This window comes from Montipora capricornis, chromosome 2 (genome assembly GCF_036669925.1).
Source record: "Montipora capricornis isolate CH-2021 chromosome 2, ASM3666992v2, whole genome shotgun sequence".
Lineage (NCBI taxonomy): Eukaryota > Metazoa > Cnidaria > Anthozoa > Scleractinia > Acroporidae > Montipora > Montipora capricornis.
The window spans coordinates 22491080-22503034 of record NC_090884.1 but is presented as its reverse complement, the minus strand read 5'-3'; the positions used below and the strand labels follow the sequence as shown (position 1 = coordinate 22503034).

Below are 11955 nucleotides of genomic sequence, written 5' to 3'. Positions count from 1 at the left end.
GTTTATTTATTACTTTGTCTTTAGTAACTTAATAGTTAATCTTCTTTTCACATGAATTAGAACCCATGTTGGGTGTGACAATTGATCAGAATAGAAGTACAATAAGCTAGGACAAGGATCACCCTTTCCTTACGAAGACAACTAAAGATTCTAGATTTATACCTGTGGAGACTAAAGTAAGTCAATTTCATTTTATTTCCCTTTATAAGGATACGTTAGTCGCTTATTTTCTTAAGAATTAGTATATGCTAGCACATGTGTTATTGCGTGTCAGACTTGCAATATGTTAGAGTTCTAAGATATTTTTTGTTGCCTATTTTGTTCTAGTTCAAACCGCATTTTTTCGCATCTTTGCTTCTTTCCCATCTTCCGCATCAAGACCTCCTCTTTCGCATTGTTTATATTTTTCTCATCTTACTCATCGCATCGAAAGATTTCAGAGAGACTGAATCTGGAAGAATAAAGCCTTTTATTTAAGATCACTGCGTGTTTGAATGACTCTCTTCTCCGAACAGTTTTGACATCATTTTGTGGGTTGGCTGGTTTAAGATTCAGAGTGTGCTGCCTGTCGCCTACACCATATTATAGAATCTCATCTCCTTTTCTGAGAAATAAAACAACTAAAATCACAGACTGAGGTTAATAAATAACTAGAGATTTCATCATCACCTAACTTAGGTTTCATGTTCAGCTCTGGGGCGCTCTTCTACACGGCCAGTGCATCATTTTGCAATGCGACAATGAGGACAGCCTTTCTGCAATCAATTCTGGCTGTTCACACATCCCTGGCATGCTTCTCTCTTTGCGAGAAATCTGGCTTTTCACTTCTCATCATGACATTGACATCTTTGCTCGTCACATCACTGGATTGGACAACTTTATTGCTGATCACCTCAGTTGTTGGCATTTATCCCTTGTACACCACCTCCGGTTCTCCGCATTAACCGCTAACACAACCACCATACAGGTTTTCTGTTTCCCTCAACTGTTTGAATTCAAAATTGATTGCTAATGTGGAATTTTCTCAGGCCTTGGTACTCCCATCAGAGACCTGTCAATAGCCATGCCGCATTCCCAGCTTCAGCAACTTGTTTCACAGATTAAAGACCAGTCTTACCTCCAGGAACCAGGCACAACCTACGCTCTCAGTGGTCTTCCATCTCCTGGTTCTGTGAGGCTTTCTTGTTAGTTCCTCTCCCGGGAGCACCCTCGACTATCTCAGCATACACGGTTTTCTTACAGTCTCAGTGGACATCTTCCTACCAATACATTCTGGGTCATCTAAATGCTGTCCGCTTGTTGCACCTATGTCATGGTCTCCCTACTGATTCCTTTACTTGTTTTGCTGTTTCGCTAACCAAGAAAGGTCTCAAATGTGTTTTGGGCACCGCAGCTAGCCAGAAACACCCCATCACACCTGCTTTATTAGCTCGCTATACACCATTCCTTGGACACAACCTTACCACCTCACACCTTGACATGGGCCTTCACAGTTGCTTTCTTTTCATTTCTGTGCAAGTCATTTCTGTGCAAGTCAAACTTTGGCCTCGCCCATGATTTCCTCTTTTGCCAAGAACGCCACCTCACTCAGAGTGATGTTAAGTTCACAGTCTCCAGTTGTTTCCTCCACATAAAATGGTCCAAGACCCGCCACCATAAGGAAGGAAACCACATTGTTCCTCTGCCCAGCATCCCATACTCTGCACTCTGTCTGGTTGCCGCCCTTCGTCACCACTTTCCCTTGGTACCTGCAACTCCTGACGCTCCTTTCTTCTGCCTTCCTATGGCCACAAGCCTTGCTCCAGTAACGGTGCCCTTCTTCACTGCAACCCTGAAGCGCCTTGTAGGTCCAACCCGGTCTCCCTCCACCAAATTATTCTCCTCACAGTTTCAGACGAGACGGTGCTATCCACACTGGGGTTCCAGATCACTTACAGTAACTGCAACTGTATAGCGATTGGCGTTCTGACGCTTACAAGCATTACCTGACACTTCATGCTCAGCGGTAGCTGACATTATGGCCGCCGGCCTTTATCAACAACACCACTAGATTTACCTAAGTATTATTATATACCCATTGGTTGGTTCAATTTATCCTATCAAGATACTCGAGTTCCCCCTTAATTCCTCCTTCTCTACATCTTTGGGACACTTTTCCTTCACTTTTCTTTTAGGCGTTATTTTGTCATTGTAACAGTTGTAATCAATAAATAGATGTTTGGCCCAAACTTGTCTCCATCTCATTCCTTGTTTTTTTGGTATCACGGGTTAGTAATTTGAAATTTTGATTGCACATGTATGAAAAAGAAAAAGTGAAAATCAAGACATACTGTAAACAACCGCAGATAAGCCGCATCCTTAATTTAGCAGCTCAAATATTGGAAAAAAAAGTTTTTTGAAAGAAATCAAAAGAAATCCAAAGTCAAATCTTTAGAAGTCTTCTTCATCCACTGTTCATCAAACGTAAACTCACTACTAACATTGAAACGGAACACACTTCAAAGCCTCACCCAGAATTTTAGAACATTACCAGTAATTTTAATTTAATATTACGAACATCGTTTCTACCAAATTTTCCTGGTATTTGTTGACAGGAGTTTCTTCATTCAACACAAGAACATGAGCAGAACATTCACAGCTTAGTGATGGAAATCTGGACAGCGGAAGCAGCCTTTTTCAAATGTTCCCGCAAATAAGCTGCACCCCTGATTTCTAGTGATGATTTTTGGGAAAAAAGCACCGCTTATTTGTGGGTGCTTACGGTAATCACACTATCCAATAAAAGATATTCAGGCCAGAAAGAAAGAAGTACAATTAAAAAAATACCTACCCACTATGTCCCTTAAATTCTCTTAGAATGCCTCGTGAATTGACATCAAGCAGCTAAAAAGTCATAAATACATGTAAAAAAAACATTATTAATTAATTTAAAACAGACTGAGAATAATGAATCTATTTATGCCATTTTTAAGTTCTGAAAATTTCTTGTTCTTATTGTGCTAACTAAGGTTAAATGAGCAACATCTATTAAAGAAATAAAAAGCATGCCAAGTACAAACAATGATCCTGCAATAAGTAAATGTTTGGGTTAAGCAAAGGAATCTGGCCAATTAGGGCTTCTTCACAGTGTCCATGATACCCAAATTCAAGAAGCAGACGTTGAGACCTAACTATTCATCAGACAGAGAACACGAAGAAAATGCGGTTGAATTAGTACAGTAAACGATCTATTAAGTGTCAAAGATTGATGTGAAATAAAGTGTGTGAAGTGTCTGGAGTGATCGAGTTACAGATTTGGGGGGAAAATAATAATAATTACGGTTGTGGAAATTAACATGCTACTTATTACACCTGCATAATTAACAGTCTGAGAGCAGAAATTAACGTCAACATAAATTTACCTAAGTTAACATAAATTAATACGAATTTTTCAAATTTGTGTTAATTTAATGCAACTTGTTAATTTCCTGTAGTGAGGTATTAAATGGCTATCTGTATGCTTTTGTTCTTTTAAATTTTAAACCAAAGTTTGGTTTCTGTGTTTGTCACTCAGGTCTTGAAACCTTTAATTTGTTCTTTTCTATTCTTTGAGAATTCAGATCACTTGTAAAACATCACTGCTTTCAGAAAGTCATAAACTGATCTTCAGCCACAATGGTGGACCGGCAGAATTTTTGTTTTATTTTAAAATTTGTGTTCAATGGCAATTTTTCGCAAAATAGCTTGCATTCTGCATAATATGTTGCGCTATAATTATGCACTCATGTGAACAGGCTCAGTGCTTTATGGTGATATACACGTACAGCTGGCTTGGACCAATCAGAGTAAGTTCTTTTTGCTGGCTATTTTATAAAGTACCTGTACTATACCATTCTCCACTCCTGTAATCAACAATTTTCCATCACGTCGCAAACTACCACAATGAACCTTGTCTTTGAATCTTGTAAATGACTTGTTTACTTGGTGCGTACTTGAACTGTATATCTGGATCTGTCCAAGAAACACAAGGCTGTAAAATTCTTCTACACCTACATGTAACACTGTAGAGATTCTAAAATTTTTCATGGCTCAAGTTACCACCTTTTAGTGGCTTTAAATGGGGGAACCATGTTTATTGGTTGTTTCTGCTTTAGCATAAACTGTAGTTAAATGTCTACATGTAGCTCAATTGCCCTCTGTACATTACTGACTGCGTCAACTGTTTGCTTGTGTGCTTTGCACCCGATCAACACACGTTTTTCCCACCTCCTTTTATTGGAACCAATTAGATTTTTTGGCAACACATGCAGCCAGCTCGCCATCCAATCAAATTTGCTGCGCCTTGCTATACATGCACACTAAGTCTTTGTCTGATAAATCCTCAGTTTATTCTGACCATGAAGTGAGTCTTTTTTCCCCTCCTACCTTCCCATATAATTTAATAGGGGTATCCTCTCTTATTACTATCCTTATTCGGTAGTTCTGTAACGGTGGCTCATGACTCCTACTGATACATTTTTGTCATATTTAGGCCAACCCTTCAGTTCCGCCCTAGCTTGGGTGAGAAACAGTGGCACATCCGCTTCCCCTTGCTGGCCCAACCTTCTAGGAGCCTGGCATAGGCTGGTACATGCTGCTCAGGGCAGCTGTGCTCTGTGCGCGGTGAGTATGTCACTCGGTGACCCTAGCCTAGCCCCAGTGAGTGGCCTCGCTATGGCAGGCAGCTTTATCCCCAGCCTTTTGCCTCCCACTGATACTGCGTCTTCAATTGCCTGTGACACTTATCATATTCTGCTCAGGAGATCATTACAGTTTTGTGACTGGAGGTTTTCAGTGCTTAGAACAAATAATTACCGGTAGTGAAATAAGCAGGTTTTTGAAAACATACACTCCAGACAAATTTCTGAGTGGTGATAATAATAATAATAATAATAATAATAATGATGATGATGATGATGATGATGATGATGATGATGATGATACTAACCCCTTTATTTAACGAGGGTAACAATTATTTACTGGTGACCCAGTGGTTTTCAAATGAATGTGGCCCTCAATCCAATTGAATTGGAATTTAGAAATGTTAGTTTATGAGCCAAGTGAGGGGAAAATTGGAGAAAAACCTCTTGGAGCAGAGTAAAGAACCAACAACAAACTTTTTCCACATATCATGAGTCTGAGTTCCATGAGTCTGGAATTGACCTTGGGTCACATTGGTGGGTGGCAAGTGCAATCACCACTACATCATCCCCCCTCCCCATTACTATAATAATGCTAAGTATTAAAAATCACAAACACTTAGAGGTTAGAAAAAAGGCTATTTGAAACCCGGCAATCTGCCTCAAAATCCCACAAGGTGCACACAGAAAATACCTAGAGGCAACTTAAAATATATCCTCATGGTCTGAATATTGATCAGCGTGTGATCATTACTAATGTGCACCAGTATATACATGTATTTCTGTTTGCAAACATTCTTCTTGTTAAAAGTGCTAACCACTGCAACAAAATAATGACAATGGTGCGATAACAGTAGAGCCGATTTAGGGTTGCTATTCTCCAATTGTTGTCATTTTACCACTTCACATTGCAAAACACCTCAGATTATCAGATTTTACCACTTCATATTTCAATTATTCTATGATACAAGAATTTATATCTTCTTTGCACACGTTTTGAGAACAGGGCATACATACAGCATGCATGAGTTCTTAATGTTGTTTAAATTCACTGTTGAGTGCTCAAGGGGAACTTAAACAATTTTTGTTTATTCCTGTCTTTTTTCAATGATCAACTCCATAGGACGGTTTAGTGTTTGTGTGCTATTATATCATGACAAGTAATTCCTGTTCTTTCAAGATCTGTTTAATCCACTACATCTTGGCATACAGCGCAGTCTAACACAAGGAGGTAAATTGATCCTAGTCTAGTTGATCATTGATAGAAATCACATGCATAGTGTAACATCCTCCCTTTTGGAAGATGAAAATAGATGAAAAAGAACATCAGTGTCATTTCAGTGCGGAATCAAAGGGTCCATAGAACAAATCTATCGGTTGGTGAGTTCAACATAAGACAATTAATAAGCAATAAACACTAATCATTATGATAACAGCAACGAAAAATTTAAAGTCATGAATCTAATCACAGACATACTAGTCCTTGAGGTATGCTGGGCTCTTCCTGAGTCGCTCTGACCTCCGATAATGTTCCGGGATGGTCGCCACTTCAGGGTGTGGCTCTTGAGGGGCACTACCCTGGTCGGGGGTAAATGTTGTTGTTGCAGTTGCCTTTTCATCTGCGCTGGCTATATCCGGTTCTGGCTCTGCTTTGCTGAGTTCAGATGGAGGTTCAGATGGCGGTTCAGACATGGTTCACAGATGCTGTCAGTTTCTGCAGTAGACTGCTCCATCATTCGTCTCAACAGTGTACAGCCGTTCATCAAGCCTTGCAGTAACTCAGGCCTTGCGCCAAGACTTGTCACCAAGCTTACATGGTTTCATTCTAACAATGTCACCTTCAGAAAGGTTGGGTAGGTCCCTTGCTGACAGGTTGTAATATTTGGCTTGAGCCTGCTGGCGTTGTTGCAGCTCTCTCATTTCACTTTCGAGATTTAGAGTCTTAGGCAGTAGTAGGTTTTGAGTTGTAGGGAGGAGTGTCTTGGTTCTTCGTCTCATCAAGCATTGTGCTGGGCTGGTTCTCATACCTTGTGTGGGCGTGTTTCTGTAGTCGAGTACGGCAAGGTATGGATCGGCTCCAGCCCTGATTGATTTCTGCAGGACGTGCTTGCTATTTCCAGGGCTACTGGTAAGATGTTCAAAATCTCATGTTTTTGCGAAATTGGCAAACTCATCAGAAGTAAATTGCGGCCCGTTGTCACTGATCACTTGGTCTGGTATGCCATAGCGGGAAAAGTGACTCTTCAGAATGGTGGTGTTGGCTTTGGTGTTTGACAATCTGTCCACCTCCCAGAAGTTGCTATAGTAGTCTATTGTGACCAAGTAATCCTTTCCATCGAGGGCAAATTTCTCCCTAGGACTGGACGGGACTTCGTGGGGCATTAGTGTCTCCTTGGGGTGCATCATGCTGTCGAGTTCCCTACACGTTTCACATGCAGAGATGTACTGTTTCATTTCTGCAGACATGCCTGGCCAGTAGATGCATTCACATGCACGCCGCAGACATGCTTCTATTCCGAAGTGGGAAGAGTGAATCTTCATCTTCATGTCTGCGCGTAGGCTCTGAAGTATTACCACAGAATTTCCTTTGAAAACCAGCCCATCTTGTACGGTCACTTCGTTGCGCATGTTGAAGTAAGGGTGTGTCAGTGCTGGGGTATCGTCCTTATGTTCAGGCCACCCTACGAGAATAGTCTGTGACAACTCTCGCAGAGACTGGTCTTTCCGTGTCTGTGCTCTTACTTTGTCTAGACGCTGGCCAGATATGGGTAGATAGCGGACCATGTTGACTGATTCAAACTTGTCCACTTCTTTGCCTTTGTAGTGCAGGTAAGCTTGTGACAACATGTCAACCAAATGCATGTTTTTGCCATGCTCATAGTACACAGTGAAATTGTATTTCTGTAACCTCATCATCATTAACTGGAGGTGTCGAGGTGCTTGAGCGAGTGGTTTCAGTAGAATCGCTTCTAGCGGCTTGTGGTCACTTTCGATGGTTGAAATGCTCAAGAGCAAAAACAATCGCCAGCATCTCCTTCTCTATTTGTGCGTACCGGGTTTCTGTATCGGTGAGGGTGAGGGTCCCATGAAGCTGACTTCGCTCATCCTCAGCTTCATCTTGTCTGGATTAAGGACAATGCCGCATTTCTTGCACCTTTGAAGGAGATCTTGGAGACTCCTGTCGTGGTTTGTGGTTGCTTCTTCATTGGTCTCTCCAGTGCCATAGACGAGGATATCATCCGTAATGCACAGAACACCAGGTGGGCTTTACAGCGCATGATTCAGATGGTTCTGGAATATCTCGGACGAAGCGTAGAGACCGAAGGGCAAACAAAACCATCTGTACCTTCCATAGGGGGTTGCGAAGGTCGTGAGGATGCTGGATTCAGGGGTGAGGACACCGTGCCAGTACCTTGACTTGAGGTCAACTGTCGAGAATACTCTTGCTTTTGAGAGTTCCGGAGGTATGTTCTCTAGTACAGGAAGCTGATATCATTCTCTCTTCAGGGCAGTATTAAGTGGTCTGGGATCGATGCAGATCCTCAGCGCTCCAGACTCTTTACAGCCACAGCAAGACTGCTGACCCATGGAGTGGGCTCACTGATTGGAGCTATGACCTCCAATCGCTGTAGTTAATCCAATTCTTCCTTCAGTTTGTTTTTGCGCGACATTGGGACGCGGCAAGGTGGTGCGACAACGGGCGTGGTGCCCTGTTTGCCTTCAAGGTGAACTGCTCCTGGTAGTGCTCCTAACTCTCTTTGAAACACGTGTGGATAGCTTGCTACCAATTCATCAGCCGTCTGCACACTCTTAACCTCTGTTCTCTGTCGTTCAGGTGGTTCTGCGATCTTGAAGTTTTGTGTGTTGACAGTGATTAGGCCCATCTGTTGAGCTGCCCTAGCTCCCATGAGTGGGGTCAGTTGTTTGTCAATGACAAGTAATTCCACAGAGAACTTTTTCTTGTTCTTTGGATTGTGGAGAATTAATCGAAAGGAACCCAGTGGCTTTCGTGTTGTGTCGTTCCACATTAATTTTGTAACATCTTCGTGGTGGGCTTGAACTTCTTGTCAGTCACAAACTTGGCGGGAATGACATTCACCGAGGCACCACTGTCTACTTGAAATTTCACTTCTTTCTTGTTAACAAACATTTCAGTGTAAATTACTTTTGGGTAATGTTCTTGCGTGACAGCGTGTATCATTTCCGATTGTGCAACAATGCTTGTAATGTACTCCACATTGCTGTCATCGGACGATTCATCCCTCAAGCTGTACACTTTTCTAGTCGGAGTTGTGCAGGTTACTTCGAAATGATTTCTGCCACCGCACTTTGTACATTTCGCTCCCCACACGGGACACTTGGCTTTTTCGAAAGGATATACTTTGCCACAGAATTTACATGTCTCCGGGTTTCCCTGCACGGCCTTTCTTGTACTTGTCATTGTGGCAGTGTGATGGCAGGTGTTGAAAGTGTATCTCTCAAAGGTTTCGTTCAGTTCTCCTATGGTGAATTCGTCGAACTTTTGTATTATCTTAGCCAGGTCATTTCGATCGTGAGGACTGTCGAATTGAAAGCGGTTAAAGATCTTTAACACATTGGCACCGATACAGTGGAGAAACAATGCAACCTTGTACGCGGGCGGTTGCATCTCAAGTTGAGCAATGACCATGTAGTTGCTCCACATTATTTTGTTTCCATACTTTCCAGTTGTCCGCCACATTCCCAGTCGTAACTAAGTCCTAGTTGTGCTTGAGGCTGTTGTGCCAGGTGACGGTACTTCAGGCGCCGTTGCTGTTGCAGACATGCTGACGGGATTATTGTATCTGTAGTTCACGCGACTCTGTAAGTGATAGGCGAAAGATTTGTTGTCCTATTTCGCTGCCACCATGTTTCAAGATCCGTTGAATCCACTATATCTTAGCATACAGCGCAGTCTGACACAAGGAGGTAACTCGATCCTAGTCTAGTTGATAATTGATAGAAATCACATGTATATTGTAACACCTATTTCAACCAGAAGAATCAGAAAAATAGGAGAATCTTAAAATATTTGAAATCGTAGAATTGGATAATTGGAGGAATAGTTTATCTCAAGCTCCGATTTTTCTATTCTCCAATAATTTAGCCAATACCGCTTTGATTAAAGCATTTAATAACAATAAGGGAGCAACTATATACACAAAAGGTGACCTCAATAATAAAAATTATTTACTTTTGATGCTAATGAATAGATTGGTAATAAGGAATCGCGGGATGAATGAGCTCTTCAAGGTAGATTTATGGATCACCATCCTTGTCGAGGATTTCAGCTAAAAAGGGATTTAGCGTGGATCCCTTTAATAATAATACATATAGCAATGATAAAGAAAGGAAAGGAACGGGAATTTATTTAAGTGTCTAGTCTTCTAGCGCTGGAGCACTAATTGGGGACACTTTAAACTGAAATCAACAATTAACACAAATCAAATCAAATGATACCAATAATGATGATGATATAATCACTTTGCTTAAGTCATAACCTTATGTAACTGAGCGCAAGTTTTTCACTAGTAGAGGAGACCATAAATCAAGTCAAATCACATAAAATAAATTGAAGCAAATAAAATCAATGGAACTCGACCTACACTTTTTGGTTTCGCGGCGTGTGGACCGATTGTCATTGTTGTCCCATTTATAACAAACTTACTTTAACAACAACCTCAAAATCTAACAAAAAACCTTACCCGTGACAAGCTAGTAACTGCAAAATCATGAGGCTTCGTTTGACAGAAATCCACGTGGGTCACAGAGCCATACTCCTTAACAACAATCGGGAACTAATAGAAGGAAAAAAAGACTTCTATATTACAAACCGAAACCAAATAAGAAAAGACGGAAACATTTCTTACGCTAAATTTCTTCCAGAATCTCGAGTCCGCTGTTTGCCCTTTGCCTATTCTTCTTGGAAACTTGCGGGCTTCCAATGCGCGAAATTTCTCTGCCATTTTTTTCCGAAAACTGCTGTATTGTTCACTACTTTTAAATAAATGTAAACATTGTCATACAAGCAGCCGCTGCTTGAATATATTGCGGGTAATGGAAATGTCTTTTTGGCCGCGGAGCCTTGGTGCTGATTGCAACTACATTCTTCCTTTCGTTGATCTTTCTCAGTCAAGGCAGAGAATATGGTTAGTACTCTTAGTGACAATCCTGTTACATCTTACTTCACTTTTGGTTTTTAAAAGTTATTTGTGAAAATCCATATGGCTTTGATATTAAATGGCGTACAAGTTGTTAATTTAAAACGAGATGGGCTATTTTTATTGAGTTTATATGCTCTTGATTCTGGCAGTCTGAACAAGAACAGCCTAAGAAGAAGAGGATTTTTCGTAAGTTCACATACCGTGGTGTGGACCTTGACCAGCTGCTTGATTTAACTCATGATCAGCTTACAGAGTTGGTTCATGCACGTGCCAGGCGAAGGTTTTCTCGAGGACTCAAAAGAAAGCCTATCAACCTCATGCGACGGCTGAGAAAAGCCAAGAAGGAGGCAAACGCTTTGGAGAAGCCGGAGGTTGTAAAGACACACCTGAGAAATATGATCATTCTTCCAGAAATGATCGGAAGCATTGTCGGTGTATACAACGGGAAAACATTCAACCAAGTTGAAATCAAGGTGGGATGTTAAAAATGCACTTTTTTTGCGAGAAATAACTGCTTTGACTTTGAGTTTTGGTTGGCAGCAATGGGAACGACCAGGCCAGAAAGACCACGAAAGTGCTTTAGGACCTGGTCTCAGATTGTTATCTTCTTTGCTGAGGAAAAGATAGAACTCTGAGGGTGGAAATGGGATAGGTTTTTCAAGGGCCTGTTGCTTGAATTTTTTTTTTGCATTTTCTGGCTGTTATAATAAGCAAAAGGCTGAAAATTTTGTATAAATATTGTTCTGTGCCTGTATTTTACTCACATGGATCGGGATTGAGTATGGTCATGGTTAAAATGAATTTTAATTTGTTTGTTTTCTGGATGCAGCCAGAGATGATTGGACATTATCTTGGGGAATTCTCCATCACATACAAGCCAGTGAAGCATGGCAGACCTGGTATTGGTGCTACTCATTCATCCCGTTTCATTCCTTTGAAGTAAATGTCCTGGTGTCAATAAAACTTGTCTGAAGCTACAAAATGTGTTGTTTTTTTCGTCAGTTACCAACAGTACCATTCAATCAAAGAAGTTAACTGGCATTGACTCCAATGAAGGAGTGAGACTTGAAGGGTATTTACATGAGACCGGGACAAACTCAGACCGGTATGAACTT

At 41.2% G+C, this 11955-nt stretch overlaps 1 protein-coding gene across 3 annotated transcripts in view; it reads right to left on the bottom strand.

The window, feature by feature from the left end:
- LOC138039107 (U3 small nucleolar RNA-associated protein 15 homolog) overlaps positions 1 to 10711 on the bottom strand; it is a 34123-nt gene extending 23412 nt beyond the window's left edge. For all 3 annotated transcript variants that reach the window (XM_068885285.1, XM_068885288.1, XM_068885286.1), the window contains exons 1-4: positions 10547 to 10711; positions 10382 to 10474; positions 3859 to 3990; positions 2831 to 2883 (exon numbers count right to left, since the gene is read on the bottom strand). In XM_068885285.1, the coding sequence (XP_068741386.1) occupies positions 2831 to 2883; positions 3859 to 3990; positions 10382 to 10474; positions 10547 to 10642 (374 nt within the window). In that variant the 5' untranslated portion in view covers positions 10643 to 10711. The remainder of the gene's footprint in view (positions 1 to 2830; positions 2884 to 3858; positions 3991 to 10381; positions 10475 to 10546) is intronic.
- Positions 10712 to 11955: the final 1244 nt, after the last annotated feature.